General features: G+C 41.4%; 1 protein-coding gene across 9 annotated transcripts in view; it reads right to left on the bottom strand.

Annotated features, from left to right (window-relative positions):
• Positions 1-16,748, bottom strand: part of CD44 (CD44 molecule (Indian blood group)) — a 101,276-nt gene extending 84,528 nt beyond the window's left edge. For 8 of the 9 annotated variants that reach the window (XM_039537162.1, XM_039537168.1, XM_039537166.1 and 5 more), the window contains exons 1-2: positions 16,592-16,748; positions 12,098-12,197 (exon numbers count right to left, since the gene is read on the bottom strand). In XM_039537162.1, coding sequence (XP_039393096.1) covers positions 12,098-12,197; positions 16,592-16,597 — 106 coding nt within the window. In that variant the 5' untranslated portion in view covers positions 16,598-16,748. Of the gene's footprint in view, positions 1-11,425; positions 11,601-12,097; positions 12,198-16,591 lie in introns of those variants that run through there. The other variant, XM_039537164.1, reaches the window with a different exon arrangement.
• Positions 16,749-16,954: the final 206 nt, after the last annotated feature.

Raw genomic sequence — 16,954 nt, forward strand, 5'->3', positions numbered from 1 at the left:
ACAAAGGATGTTCTGCTGTGATTGTTTCTCCACTCAATGAGCAAGTGGCTCTCCAGCTCATTAAGTCATTAAGTAGAGGGCAAGGATTTCTTCTTCAACAGCACTGGATGTCTTTTTCACCTAAAAGGGTCACTGCACTCCTCTGGTGGTTAATTGTAACTTCCAGAAAGTTATTCTCTGCAGATTAGAAAATGAAATGGCTGAGCCCTGGCTATGAAGAGAGGCATTATTACAGTTTGGTAGCACATATGAAGTCAGAGATTGAAGAATTCATTTCATGCAAGGATCTTTTTTCCTCCACTAAAATTGAAAGTGTTCAGATTATCACTTATCCAAAGGTGTCCAGAATGACTCTGATCTTTCTTGCCCTAGCAGACAGAGACATTTCATTAGTACCATTCTCATGAAATCACTGGGAGCCAGGATCCCAGAATGACATTGGTATGGTTAAAAAACACATGGACGCAAGTCAGAGCTACATGGACAGAGTGGCTGAAATTAAAAGGAACAGAAATATTTGTTGTGAGGGACAAAAATATAGTCCAGAACTAGAACATATTTGCTCCTGTAAAGTTTCCTTTCATTCAAGTGTCCCCCAAGGCCTATTTCTTGAGAGTAATTGGTGAGCTAGATTTTTATTTCTTCTGAAGATGACCAGAGTACTGAACAAATTTAGATAAATTGGATTTAACCCTCTGGTAACTATTTAGACAGATAGGAACCTACAGAGTCTAGCAGATTGCTTCAACCAGATACCAGGGAGAGGGAAAATGAACAAAAGAGGAAAACCTAATGAAGATGATGGAAATAAGAAATGTAAAGGAAGCAGACTTCTGGGATCATCACATACAAAGCAATTGGTTAAACGGAATACCAACTGCACCTGCAAGTTACTCTGAAGAAGCAATGGAAGTTAAAGATAGATGTTTCCACAAACTGAGACTAATGAGGCCCGTGCAATGGTGGTTTGCAGTCTAGGAGGGACAAGGTTTTCAATTTTTAATATGCTTGGGGAGGCATTGATATTTTAATGTCATTTACCCATGAAAATCCATGAGTACCAAACAATATAAGTAGCTGCTACATAGTAACATTCTAGGAATTATCCTCTGGACTACAATGAAAAATAAAAAACCATAAATGATTAAAAATATTATTTTAAATCAATTTTAAGACTGATTTTTTTAACATCAATTTGGGGCAAAGGTTTGGGTCCACTCTTATTTTGTTCAAATAGTTTTGAACATCCCTAGTTAAGAAAAATGACAAATCTGAATCAAAACCTTGGATCTGAACACTTTTAGGAAACTGCAACCTGGGTCCACTTCTGCTTAAGAAAAATCAAATGATAGCGAATGGTAATAGCTGAAAGGTTTTAGGATTATGTGCAGATATCATTTATGCAATGAAACAGGAAATTGGACAGCAATGTCAACAGAAGGGACAAAAGCTTCATTCAAAGTGTGGTTTCATACAAATTTGCTGCAGAGGAAATTAATCTGAATTGACTTCACAATCTATATAGTCTCTTTCCCTGTTAAAATATTTTCTTTATTCCTATAATTACAATTCATGCATAAGAAACATTAATGAATGGTGAATAAGAAAAACAGTTATTGAAAATTTGAAGAAGCTTCAGCAAAACACAGGAACATTAAAGTACTCTATATATTCCATAACTGGCCAGGTAAATCACGAGAAAGGGAAGGGACAGAAAAATTAACAGTAGCTATCTAGTGGGAAGAGGATGAGAAGGAATAGAAAAGTGAGTGAAAGTGAAATGGGAAAGGAAGATGAAAGGGAAAGGCAACCAAGCCACACCTTCGCTGTGTTCACTGTTAATGAATTGTTTCCCTCTAAAGGTTGCATAATGACACTTTCCCTTGAACCCACCCTGTTAACTATTCATATTCCCAATATGGCAACTTCATCTAGTAGGTGGAAGCCTGGAATGTGAGTCAGGAGACTTAGGCTCTGTTCCTGACTGACACTAAGGGCTTGGCTACACTTGAGAGTTGCAGCGCTGGGCGTACAGCTGTGTAGGGAAAGCACTGGTGTGTGGCCACACTCACAGCTACCAGCGCTGCAGTGTGGCCACATTTGCAGCATTTGCAGCGCTGTTGGGAGTGATGCATTATGGGCAGCTATCCCAGTGTTCAAGTGGCAGCAACATGCTTTTCAAAAGAGGGGCGTGGGATGTAGTGTGACAGGGAGCGGGGGAGAGAGAGTGGATTTTTGGAGCCGACACTGTGTTTCAGCTCCCTGCCTTGCAAAATCAGAAAATTTTCCCGACCCCTTACTCTTAACTGCAAACAGCCTGCAGATCAGATAAGCAGCTGCTCCAACAGACTCCCTTTTTCCGCCCCGCCCCCGCTGTTTCTCTCATCAAAAGCAAACACTCAAAAGCAAACAGATTGATCACAGCAAACAGGAGCTGTGTTTGTTTTTTAGATAAGCAGCTCCCGGAGCCCCGAGTTCACAACAAAACAAAGAGAGTAATTTAGTTAAAAGCATTCTGGGATATCTCCTAATACCCTGGAGGCCAATAACAGCGCTGGTGTGTGGCCACACCTGACGAGCAGCGCTGCATCACCAACGCTGCACTCGTTACACCTCAAGCAGACTAGGTGTACGGCCAGCACTGCAGCCAGGGAGTTGCAGCACTGGATGTGCCTTGCAGGTGTGGACAGTTACTAAGTTGCAGCGCTGGAAAGCCTCCACCAGCGCTGCAACTCTCAAGTGTAGCCAAGCCCTAAGTCGCCATGTCACTTCACACCTCTGTAACCACAATGTTCCCATTGGCAAATGATGGCTATTAATGCTTACCCATCTGTGTAAAGTGCTTTGAGATCTGCAGATGAAAAGCCCTAAACATTATCATTACATTCACAAAAAGGATATCAGGGTTCTATTCAATTACAGGTCACATTCTAAGCATCCCCAAGTGCCTGGAAATATCTCACTGCTGAATGGGAATACACTGTAGGAACGTACTTAGCACATCCACCCACACATGCCACACCCTATTGATTTAAAGGCACCCATCCAATAACACAAAAATACTCCATGGAAATCCAGTACCAAGAATGCATTTCCCATTGGGGTCCACTCAGTCAGCAGCTCCCCAAAGTGAAACCTATACCCGTCTCCCAAAACAGGCACTTGACAGTAATTTATTCTGCATCTGAGGCAATTTTAATATTTACAAAACCAGACATTAATGGTGTAGTTCAGTGGTTCTCAACCTTTCCAGACTACTGTAAACCTTTCAGGAGTTTGAAGCCTGAGCCCTGCCACCCGGGGCTGAAGCATGTAATTTAGCTTAACAGCCCCCCCTGCAGCATGGGGCCATAGACAATTGCCCTGTTTTCCACTCCCTAACGTCAGCCTGCACTTGCAACGCCCCCCTTCCCCTCAAAAAAACTTCCCACAACCTTCCCAGGTTGAGAAACACTGATCTAGATGAGTTGGCATACCCCCTGAAAGACCTCTGCATACCCACCAGGGGTACACACACCTCTGGTTGAGAACCACTAGTGTAGTTGACCACCACTGTTCAATATTCTTTTCCAAGTCAGCTGTCAGCGTGCACCACAGTGGAATCCTTTTATATACCCATCGTAAGCTGCTTTTTTAACAGCTTTATTTGCAGCAACAGATATGGAAGTTTTACCACAGCTTGATATTATTTTTGCAAACACACAGCACAGTGTATTAGTGTGCAACAGTGGTTTGGTAGTGCATGGAGTTCCAATGATCACAGAGATTCCAAGCCCACTGAGATGAGTTCTGTCATGAGTAAAAAAAAAAAGCCAACCTATATACTTTCCAGCTGTGGATATATTAAAAATGCAGGTCTTCCCTGTGATTTTTACTTTGAATTAGTGTGATTGCTTCAGCTTCAGTGTGAATAATTAAATGAGACCCGCCCTTTAACTTGTTTTAATCCCATCTTTTTTGCTTTGTGACACAGCGGATAAAAGATGTACACAAATAAGCTGCATTGCATTGTACAACATAACTGGCGTTGTAATGCAGGCTGATTGGAAAACCCCAAGGATATGATCTGCATCTCTTGGGTGCATAAGAGAGTTCAATTCCCTTGTTAATACTACCCACAGACTCTAAATACTGATGCAAACATCATTAGAAGGGAAACCAACTCACCAGCGCTTTACCTGTCCTCCAGGGAATAAGGCTATCCCAGATTCCTGTTCAGCCTCTGCACATCAGTTTTGCACTCTACTGCTCTTGCCTCAGGTAAATCTCCTTCCTGTTTGCTGCAGCCAGGTGTGGAGTGCAATCAGTTAATCAGTTACAGGTTACAGGTATGCATCCACGCGCAAACGAAGCAGCAGGCATGGAGCAAGGTGAATTGCAGGACTCATCAGTTGAGCAGATATCAAGGGACATGCTGGATAGGGCCATCAACGGACGCACTACAATGCAGGGTGAAAGCCCACTGCAATCCCAGGTAACGATGGACACTTCTGGCAGGGGCTGGGGGACATTTATTTTCTGGGTGGAAATGTTTCTGGAGAGGAAGGGGTTGGATGCTTCCAGGATTAAGTCCTGTGAAAAATGTTGGGAGACTCTTATGAAGAGATAGGGAGATAAGATCACCCTGCATCTGCTCTTCACACAACCCCTCTAGCACCATTTCGTGGCTTCTGTTGTGTTTTCCTTTTTGATAAAGAATGCAAGTGAGAACTTGCAAGTGAGAACTCCTCTCAGTGTAACAATTCATGTCTGGAGATAGTGGATATAATGCTGCGTGTGTTGTTGTGTTGTTGTGTGTGTGTGTACTGTGACCCTGACTGACTGCCCAGATCACATCACACAGGCTTTCAAAAAAAAAAAAAAAAAAAAAAAAGAGAGGAGGACATGCAAAAAAAACTTCTCTTCAGCACTCTGCAGAGAGAAAAGAAATCCTGGAGCGCCAGCGGAGTCTATAGAGTCACCATTCAACCCCCATCACATGCAGTATATGCACCCTGAAGTGCAGGATTCATTAAACAGCAATCCAGACATGGCATATGCAAAAACTTGACTGTACACAGTTCACCAACCCACACCCTTGCCCTTGTGTGTTAATGATGTTGTGTGTCTGTCTGTCTGTCTTTTTTTTTTTCAAAAAAACAATTGGCTTTTTGAAAAAAGTTTATTATATAGCAGAGTGAAAGAACAAGGCACTGCAAATCATATTATTATTATGGATAATAGAATAACAGTGTAGCAGTGCAATTCACTCCCAAAAGGCAGCACATTAAACATTGGCTTTGGCCCTCCTCAAATTCCTCCTCCCTCCATCCCTAATCCTTGAAGCTGCCTGTGGCCTCTCTCTCTCCTGCTCTCTGGCTGTGCATATTCAGCCTCCAGGACTTGAACCTCGGTGGCAAGGATCACAGTGGGCATTTCGACATCCCCTACTGTGATCTCCCTGTGTGAAAAAAAAACTGCCTGCATCTCTTGAACAGCAGGCCACTGTTCAGAAGATGCATCATGCACCTTTCAGGCCAGCCTGTGTAAAAATCAATGAAACGCTGTGATCCACAACAGCTGGGATGCCAGGTGGGGGCAGAATAGGAATATGCGTCCCATCTATCGCTCCCTCCCACAGTTAGGACCCATTGCAAAGCCATCCATCACAATGTCCTGCACGCCCCCAGAGTCACGGTCTTTTCTTAGCAGGATGCGATTAATTGCCTTGCAAACATCCAGTCCCATGAAAGTGGCTTTTCTCATACGAAAGTTCTGCAGCCACTGCTCCGTCCCCCAGACTTTCCATGATGTATGTGACACCACTCAGTGCTTTAACGTGTTGTGCTGGTGACACTCATCCAGCAGAGTCCTCAGCAGCGGGCTCCATTTGCCACACAAGAAATCGCGACAGAGAGAGAGAGAACAGAAGACAACAATGGCCGGCGCCTGCGCCGGGACCAAGTCATGGAACTACACATCGACCAAATGCATTGGAATTAGCTGGAGTTTCAATTTGAGAGAGAAACTCCTCTAAGAAACCCCCTTCTCTTTGTCATTTCTTGTTACTCTTCTCTGATTCATTCATATGCGGAAATTCCCCTTCCGTGCTTTGGGTGGGGTCAGCTCCAGCACAGGAAAATCACAGCCAGCTGCTACTGTTTTAGCTGATACCACTGCAGGGGAGATAGTTTGTGGTTTGAAGGGTAAGGAACTGAAAAGCACTTAGATTTGACACTCACTGCTTTGCTACCGGGATTGTAACAACAGCCATGGTAGCCATTATGAATTAGATACCAACTTAATGGAGGCAGTAAGGCTTTCTTTGCAGGGATTATTGCTTCTTTATGAGTGACAGGCAATTGTGATTTAACAGTCCAGTGAACTGCTGGATTTGCCTGAGAAATGATTATCAATTATACCAAAAAGACTGGTGATGTCAATTGCCAATAATCCATAAAGAATGGCCTGAAAACCACCAAATGTATTAGGGAAGAAGGATGATTTTGTGATTAAAGGCAAAAAAATTAGTGGACAGGAGATGAATTATACCAGGTACTAATGATGGCCCCTTTTAAAACAGGGAGCTAGTGATGAAAAACTCCATATCCTCTCTCCAATTCCCATTAATAATTCAACCCTGACTTTTGTTGACTTTCAAGATTAAATTTAAACTTCAGTGGATCTAGAGTGACCAGATAGCAACTGTGAAAAAACGGGAGGGGGGGGAGGGTAATAGGCGCCTATATAAGAAAAATTCCCCGAAAAGCATGACTGTTCCTTTAAAAATGGGACATCTGGTCACCCTAAGTGGATCTACTACATGAATTCCAGTGTTAAAACTAACACGAGTATTTGATTAAGGCTAGTAGTATGTTCTTGTTTACTAACTGGCGTTAAGAGATTTGTAGCGCTTATATCTGAACTATTTTTCAGACCGGCAGCACTGATCTTTGAAAATTGTGGGCTATTGTTGCCATTAAAGGCACTATACAGATAATGTTACTGCTTGATCAAAGCCACAATAGGGAACTTCACTGTTTCTTGTAGCCAATCCAAACTTTGACTGGTATTGATTTGTCGGGCCAATGCACTGTTGCATTCTTTTTCAATTTAGGTAAGAATATTACAGCGGGCAGTGCCTGTTCCATTATTATCCTCTCTGTCAAATTACATTACACAGTAGACAATTATGAAAATTTGATTATACTCTGTATTTTGAAAGGATCATTCACTCTCACAGCCAGAAACACCAAATATACAAGAGTACAGTAGTTGGAATGGAAAAGGGCTGCTAAAAAACTGTCAGAGTCCTTGTCCCTTTAGATTCCATCTTTTTCAAAATCATGGGCATCACTTCTCTGATGACGATTTCTTTTCCCCACCTCTGTTTAGTCTGCCTCTTTCTCTGATGTTTCCTGAAGCTTAATATGTTCAAAACTAAACTATGTTTCTATCAAACCATCTCTTCTCTGGCAACAACACTACCATTTTCTACTGCCTAATTTTTGTCTGTGAATCTGCTCATATCCAGACCTTCACCAAATCCTCTACAGCGGGGTGGACAAACTGTGCCTGAGAAGGAGCCAGAATTTACCAATGTACATTGCCAAAGAGTCACAATAATACATCAGTAGCCCCTCCATCAGCTCCCCCCTGCCCCCGCTCCCAGCACCTCCTGCCCACTGGCAGCCCCACTGATCAGCACCTTCCCCTCCCAGCACCTGTGGCAGAGCCAGGAGTTGAGCAGTGAGCACCCCCTGGCCCATTGGAAAGTTGGCGCCTGTAGTTCCAGCCCCGGAGTTGGTGCCTATACAAGGAGCTGCATATTAACTTCTGAAGAGCCGCATGTGGCTCCAGAGCCACAGGTTGGCCACCCCTGCTCTACAGTGTCTACAAAATTTATTTCTTTCTCTTTAACCCTACTGTCAAATCTGTAAACTATGCTCTAGCTATATCCCAGCTGTATTACTGAAACCTCTCTTCTCTCTGGACTCTACTTCTCATCCCTCTTATCCATCTTATTTTACTGCTTTTCTGACAACAGCTTCCCAATTCTTCTACCTCCCCATTAGTTTCCTCTATTCTTCCCATATAAATAAATGTCAGACTTCTCTTCTCATTCAAAGAGCTCCATACCTGCACCCTATCTCTCGGTCCATAGTCACCTTTTACAATACTCCTTACATGTCATCCAAGCGTCCCTCTTGACTACTCCCTTCATCTCCTTTTCACCTTCTTGGTGTCTTCCATGCTTCCCTTTAAATTTGAAACATCTTTGCAGTTATCCAAGTAAGGACAACAACCCACGTCCCTTTTCTCCTTGAAAATAGGCCCGAGAACCGATCTGTTCCACAAAGCAATCTCGCTGGAATGGCAGCACGACAGCCTACACCTTATCGTTCTGTATGGTCTCTAAGCTCTTCTGCACAAGGATTATGAGCATTGTTTGGCAACTCTAACTACTGAAGAACCCTGTGTCCATTTGTGGTGCAATATAAATAGCAGCAGAAATAATAATAATAATGTTTCAAGTCCAGGTCCTTAAGAGTGCAGGGCATAGTCCCACAGGCGAAGACATATCTCAGATATGGTTCTGATCCTTCACTTAATCTTAGCTGAAATGATGAGTTGCTTCAACAACACTACATGCAACAACACACCATGTGTGTAAGAGAGCTTAGCTTAAAGGGTTTTCAGCACTGTGATGCCATTCTCTCCCACCCCCAGCTGCCCTCATTTAAGCCTCACTCCCGCTCCCTTGGTATATCCGCAACTGCGGTCTGTTGGCTTGGCACAGAGAGCCTAAGGGCAGATTTGTACCCTTTCCATTAAACGACAATGGCAGCTCAAGACAATCTTTATTAAAATCTAGTTACTGAGAGCTTTGGGAGACTAGCCAAGGTATACAATGTTACATCCTTCCTGAAATAAACTAGCACAACGGGCTTGTTTGAATTGTTTTATGTACAGTTTTGCATTAGAGTTATATAGCCTAAATGGCAGGTAGGATCCCTTTCTCTCTTTGACTGATTGATAAATTATAGTATCCCTTTCTTTTCACCTCCTCTTGTGGTGCAACTTTGGCCACCACTTCTATGCAGATGGGCATTCTGCCTCTCTCTCTCTCAATGACATTCCCAGCTCTCCTTTTTCTTTGCATCTTAGATCTCTGGTACCACTCCATCTTCTTCCAGTTTAGGGTCATATTCTGTCACCATTCACACTTATGCTACCCAACTAGATGCAAAGAGTTTGGAGGCAATTGGCTTATATAGGTTTTGTGGTGGGGGTGGAGGGAGTCTCCAGATAGGATGTCCTCTTACCTACCTCCTGGGCTCTAGAATTGGGCTCTAATCTGAAGACAGCAATCGGTGTCCATTGATCCTGATCTTTCCATTAGCTACCATATTTGCAGGCCCCATGCCTTGACTCTAAGAGCTTGTCTACACTTAAGAGTTGACACAGATTATGGTAATTTAAAGTGCAACAGTTTTTCCTGAATAACTCCATGTGCTGACACTGTTGTTCCAGAATAAAAGTATCCATTCGTGGAGTTAATTGGGATTTCTTAAGCAGGAACAACTTTGTTTAAACAAGTCCTAACTCTGCTTAAATATTAATCATTGTCATCATCACTTCCCAACTGAATGAGTGAAACCTACCCAGCCTGCAACTGAGACCTGGTAAGCAAACTAGAGTATCAGAGATCGGTTTGAACCAAAATTTGAGATTCAAACATTTCCAAACTTTAGAAGAATTCAAAATTGGGACCAAATCTGAATTTTGCACTTCAGGTCCTTTCTTTTAAATATGTTCCAAATATAACTGCTAGTATTTTGTGATGTACTGTAAGAAGGATGCTATAAAAAAATCGGCTGCAGTTTTAAAATCATTAATGACTACAAAGGCAGGTTGGAATGCACTGCATACCAAGTAAAATATACTGTAGCTATAAACTAATACCCTGCTAAGCCTCTAAGGAAACTTTCCTGTGGGGCATACGTGAAGCTTGACATGTGTTTCCTAACTGCACTGAGGACTAGATTATGGGGTTTTCTTCTCTCTCTCTCTCTCTCACAGAAAAAGTGTTATCCCCAGAGTAAGTGCAGATTGTGTTTATTTATGGCACTTTTGGCAGTTCATAAAAGGATAAATTAATTGAGCAAAGGATAACCAAATCATCTTAATCATTATACAGTATATACACATGCTAAATCAAAGTCGAAGTTCTAGCCTCGCCTCAGATATACCTCAGACAAGCCTCCAGTCCTTCTACCTGAGCCTAAATGAATTATCCAAGTCTTTGATTTTAGTATGAAATGTACACTTAGTATAACGGGAAAAATATTTCAGAAGGCAATGCATAAGGCTTCTCCGGCTATCACTGATGTGTCTGGAATTGTTCATTCTGACACACCCATTCACTGATCTGCACAACTGGAGCCATTTATTGGTGCTCGAGTAAACAAGAGGTAAACATAAAAGCACCGAGGTGACAGTGTCTATGACAAATGGATTTTGTTAGATTACCAAGAACTGGCTAGTAGAAAACCAAGGTGGAAGGATAATTGTTTCCCTCCAAACCAACTCAAGGCAATTTCTGTTACAATGGGACTCTGTTAAAGGCACAGCTATTTCCCCCAAACACAGTTGTGCCTACACCACCTCAAATTTTAAGGTCATTTTGTCTTCCTGGGCATCTGATTTTCAGATTTTTAAAAATGGAGTGCTTTTATTTCTGAAAGAAGTTATTTATTCTGGTATTGGTAGTCACACTATAAAAGTATACAAAAGCGGCTTGCTCATCTCCATCAAACTCCTTGGTTTGCTCCAAACCCTCCCCAGTTAACCCCAAAAGAAAGCTTTAGAGATAGGTCAGAAAAAAGCACCATGGACATAAAACCCCTTCCAGATTTCAGTCACAGTTCATAGCAGTTAAGTTTCTTTTCAGCATGCCTGTCCTAGTTTTTGCATCCCAACCCGGTATTCATTAGCCTTTAGTTCAGCTTGTGTGAACCTAATAATACAGCTATTGTATGCCAGGAGGGTTGGGTTCCCCCCCCCCCCCAACTGTCTGCTTTACAACATTGGTATAGCAAAATAAATAAACAACAGCAGTTTCTACAGTTTAATTTAGAACAGTTCTGCTGAAGATCAGTTGCCTATGGTACTTCAGTTCTCAGTTTAAACTTAATTTTGATTAACTACAGTTAACTTCTCAAGTTTTTGTAGCTGTGCTTAACATACACTCTTTTTTCTTGCATGTAAAAAGAAAAACAGCACAAGTATAATTTGGTATGATTTTCACTGGAAAATAACTTACAGATAATAAAACTTTACTCAAAAATGCGCTAGTGTGAGAAGCAGGCTGGTTGGCTAGCAGCTGCTGTCTGAAGCATAACTTATTAGCAAACTTTAGACTTTTCATTCATACACTACTTACGTGTCTCTGCTAGACAAAGCTGCAGCAAGCATAATCCAAAAGTTGCACACAACAAGAACCTGCTCATTGTTTCTTCAGAGTTACTTTGCCAAAACTAAGGAGATCCTTGAAGGGTGCACAAATGAAAAAAGCCTAGTTCAGCCTGCAATCAATGAGCTCTGAAGTTTGCTGCAGTTTTTATTCAGATTCTAAAGAAATTGAAGCAGTGACATAACAGGGAGGGGGAGCTGAACCAAAAGTCACACCCATATTGAAACAAAACTAGACAGAGCAAGAGGAGGGGGTGAGGGGAAGCTACTGAGTAAGCAGCTCCAGCAGGGTTTTAAAGAGGCACCAAAACTTTTACTCATGAGTATAATATTACTGCTTCTTCGTTGGAAAGTTTCTGCAACATCTCACGAGTTAGCTGACTGACTTATCAGCATCCACTCCCTTAGCCTGTTTAAAAACCTCTTTATTATAAGAGGCAGGAGAACATAAAATATCTGAGTTTTAGAAACCCACCCAAACATCCTCAACGCTCCGAACATTTCTAAATGACATTTTTCTCTTTCCATTTTCTCTCCCTCATTTTCCAATGAATTTAGCACTGCTGAAAAAGCACTAGAGTGACAGCACAGGGGTATGGTGTCCAGGTGAAGCACAGGTAGATTAGATTTCCTTCACACTTACCTTCTGCCAACATGCTTCTGTTCTGATCTGGAGACACCACCACTGCAGTAAGTATGAGCGTACAGCTCACTCTCCATGGCCCATTCAATTCGTGGCCTCTCTGCAGACATCGCCAACAAGAGAAGTAAATAGTGCCAGTTATAATGGTGGGTTGTTTTGTGTCAGAGACATCAGACACTCACTGGGAGCTGGGTTGAAACCAATGATTCCTTATTTTTATGGTGTAAGGGGGAAGGACTTTATTACCAAAAGACAATGGAAGAGTCAGTGAAAGTCTGACACTTTCTATTTTCTATATGTGCATATACTCATTGCAGTGTGGGGTTTTATGTTAATTTAATGCAGTTGAAAGGTGCCAATGAATGTTTATGCAAGGGAGGGTACAACATGGGCACTGAACGTGTAAGCTACCACCATCCTGCCCTCTCCTGTTCATGCTGCACAGTCCAGCCATAGCTCCATCTCCCATCTGATGTGTTATAGTGGTGGCTCACATGAAGTAGTCATCACTTTACTCGGCACTGGGCAGAGACCACAATGACCATTACACATCAACCTTTAACAACAAGGAGATGGCAATGGCTTTCAGTCACTTTTGATAATATTTGAGTGTAGGGGACTGGACTAGAAGACCTCCCGAGCTCCCTTCCTGTCCTACAATTCTATGATTGATCAGGGCTAGATTTCAGTGAGCAACCTAGAGATTAAAGTTTCTATATCATTTTACTATTGATACTGTTGAACCATCTGTTACACACATTAAAGATCTTTTATATACATTTTTAGTTTTGCATAAGACAAACAATGGAAAAGTGCAGAGCACAGGTTCTCCCAGCCACAGGCACTAAATCTTTACAGAACAAAGGAAATTTCAGGACTTTCTCTTTTTAATGTGATTTGGGAAACAACACACTGTGTTTCAGGATGTGCCTGTAAAACTTAGCAGGAGACCCAGTGCTTTCACATACAGGGGAACAGCAAGTTCTCAATTGGCAAATAGAGGAGGGTTCAAGGACACTCTTAAATGGTCTCCAAAGGAAAGTGATGGAAGGTCCCAATCTGGGGCACCTTTCAAACTAGATTGGACAAATCCCTAGGAAATGTATTATAAAGCACTGGATTAGGCCAGGATGGTGAGAGACAATGAAACTGGATCATCTAATAAGTCTTTCGATTATCTAATTCCATTATATGAAATAGAAAATCCAGAGTGAAGTTAGGTTCTGGGAGTATTCACAATGCAGACACAATGAATCTACTGAGAGCAGTGACTGCTTTTGTAAACATTTCTAATAAAACAAACAAAAAGTTGGCTAGCTGCCCCTTCCTCAGCTAGCCCCAATTTTAGCAACAGCTCTAGAATATCTAATGGGACATGGTCAAAATGGAAGCCTTTCCTCATATCATGCAGAGTTTTGTTTCTTATGGATCTTACAACTTCAAAGTTATACTTTAAACATATTTCACTGTGTGGATATATTGATTTCTCTTTGTTTAGGCATGTTTTCTAATTTTTTAATCATTCCCGTGGCTCTTCTCTGAGCACTCTCCAATTTATCAACATCCTTTTCGAATGGGGACACCAGACCTGGTCACAGTATTCCAGCAGAGGTTGCACTAGTATCAAATGCAGAGGTAAAATAACCTCTCTGCTCCTTATTGTTTCAAAAGAAAATGTGTATTGTTCATAGGCTTATAGCCTATTGTGAGTGTATTCTATCCTGTATTTCTCCACTTGCAAAGCTAGACTGCCTTTGGCCTATGGGCCAGATTATCAAAGGTTTAGGTGTTCTAGGATATAGACACCTAGTGGGATTTTCAAAAATTTGGCCCTATGTGTCTAAATTGGACTTCACTCATTGGAAGGAAAACATATAACTAATTTTGTAAAAACTCTAAAAAACTACATGAAACATCTGTTTTTATACATAAAACATCATTGTTTTAAGGCCCAACCAGAGTTAGAAACAAAAAGCCAGCTCTTCAGCTGCTGTAAAATGGAGAGTTCCATTGACTTCATAGAAACTATGCCAATTTACAGTGGTTGAGGATCTTTCTCAAAAGCCTTTTCCCCCTGGAAATGGGAATTCTTGGCTTTCTATTGGAATAAAGCTTCCACTTCTAGCCTCTGTGGGTCCCAAGACAACAGATCTCAAACCCATCACTCATCTAGGACTGAATATTGTCTATCCTGCAGCTCGGAATAGCGTAATTTTGGGGAAAATTCCACACTGGGGTGGGGTTTGGTTGGAAAATATTTCTTTGGTAGATTGTTGTATGGGACTGTACAGGGATTTGGAATGTTATAAGTAGTCCAGGTGCATAGATGGATTAGTGCATAGTTCAAGAGAGGCAGTCAGAGGTACATGATAAATGCAATTTATCACATGGATGTCACCTCATGTGATAAACTGCAGAGCCAGGCGATAAATTGCATTTAGTATGTACTTTTTTCCACCTCACCTGCCCTCTGCCCACTAATTCATCTCCCTGGGACTTATTCTAACATTCCAAACTATTAAGCAGCTTCAAACAGTTGCTGTTAAACAATACCTGGCACAAAACTATTTCCTTCTTTTCAACCCAAATGTGGAATTTCTCCCCCCAAAATACATTGGCCTGAGGCATAGGTTGATCACAATTTAGCTCAGATTTAGGGTTCACAATGCTAGAGGGCTAGAAAAGGAAGCTTTATGACATTGGCGAAACGAATTGCCTACCGTTTTAGTGGAACATGCAGCACTTGTGTTTAACCTGAGACAGCGCCATGACATAGGCACATAAAAACCCTGGGCCAGATCCTCAACTGATATAAATCAGTATAATGCCATTGACTTTGATGGCACTTCACTGATTTACCTTTATAAACTTTATAATTGGAGATATGCCAATCTCCTAGAACTGGAAAGGACCTTGAGTCCAGCCCCCTGCCTTCACTAGCAGGACCAATTTTTGCCCCAGATCCCTAAGTGGCCCCCTCAAGGATTGAACTTACAACCCTGGGTTTAGCAGGCCAATGCTCAAACCACTGAGCTATCCCTCCCCCAGAATTGAGAATTTGGTCCCATGAAATTATTAGGTACCAAAAGGATATTTCTATATGCAAATATTAGAGGTTTCTAAAATATATTTCTTAGAATTTTTTTACTCTATCTCTCCTCTGTACAGCTGGATTCATGGCACTCAAAGAACTTGGCTACAAAGACAGAAAAACATCAAAAAATGACACAACTAAAAATGTTAAACTTTTCTAAAATGGTTTTTCTGTAAAACATCTGGAATATGGTATAGAATGCAAAATGGTACCAAGTACTATAGAAGTTTTACCATTCATTCAAGTACCTGAATAATTCATTCTTTGTTTCATCATTCATAGTAATGTAGCCATCACCAATTCATGCTGATAAAACCATTATTATGGATTCTGCATATATTTTTGACCTCTAGTAAAACTGTGTATGTGACTTACAGCAGTATAAAAAAGATATGTGCACTGGGATCCTCTTATAGCGTGAAATTCTGGTCCCATTGTAGTCAATGGCAAAAGTCCCATTGACTTCAATGGGGCCAGGATTTTACCATGGTATTTGTGTTTATATGCATATAAGGATGTATATCTTAATGTGTATATTACAGTTTGTCAAATAAAAATCAAAGTGGACTTTATTTATGGGAAATAATTTCCCCATGAAACAAATGTTTGCAACAACAAAATTCTTTTCTGTTAAAAAAATAGAGATTTTGTTGAAAAAAATGAAATTTTGAAAGCCAAAAATTTTTCAGTTTTAACATAAAATTTTTCACTTAGCACCAAAACCTAAAAATATTTCAAAGAAAAAATATTTGTTGACTTTTTTGTGGGAATAAAAATAATTTCCCAACCACACACACACACGGTGTAGACGCACAATAGAACCCTCTTTGAGTAATCCTGAATACAGTGAAACTTTATTCAAAGTAGAATAATAACATTGTTTAAGTGGGTTGCAGTGCAAAATTTTTAACTGAACCTTAGCTTACGGTAAGATGTCCTGTGATTCAGAGTAAGATGGTTTCATTTTCAAAACCTTTTTTTACCCTTACCTATAATCACAGGGGGGTGTGCACTGGGATCCTCTGTTTAATCTGTTTTGCTTCTCTGTTCCCACTCTGAAATCTTGTTTGCTAAATTTCAGCCTAGCTTTAATTGTCATGGCTAATCCTGAAACAAGGTTTTATAATGGAAATGGTCCTAAAGTTTCATTGTAGCAAACACTGCTGGAGTACACCTTTCCTTGGGCTCCAGGAGCTGACAGGGAGGGGATAACAGAGTCTGCTTTTTTGGCTTGAGGGCAAAGCACTCTCTTTGGAAGCTGGGCATCCGATTCTACTCTCATCAACCTTTTGTTCCCAGATGTAATTTACAGCCCGTGTCCTGCAGAGAATTAGGAAGATGAACAATGCCCTCCCTCCCCCCAGTTTACTTCTAAAAAGAAAAGCAACCTAGAATGGTACCTTCATGTTCAGCCTCCTCAGCTCTCAGTCTGCGTTGCTGCTTTGCCTCAATTCTCTCAACCACGAGTTAGAACAGAGCAAAGACCACAATGGTCTCAGATATTCAAATCTATTGTCAAGGACACTTTACAACGCCCATCTACTTTAGAACACGTGCCTCCACCAGTTTCCTTAAGCTAATGTTTAATCAAAGCTTTTGGTCCCTGGCCAGCCCATATAGCCTGAAGCACTGCACAGAGAAGTAGTCAGATTGCCCATCCCCCTTTATAATCTCCCCACCATCTACCGCTTCCTACATGTGTGTTTGAGACAGGGGAGCATAGTGGGAGATCCACACAGAGCACACAAGAGATGCAGTCACAA

The sequence above is a fragment of the Mauremys reevesii genome, linkage group 4, assembly GCF_016161935.1.
Source record: "Mauremys reevesii isolate NIE-2019 linkage group 4, ASM1616193v1, whole genome shotgun sequence".
In the NCBI taxonomy this organism is placed as follows: domain Eukaryota; kingdom Metazoa; phylum Chordata; order Testudines; family Geoemydidae; genus Mauremys; species Mauremys reevesii.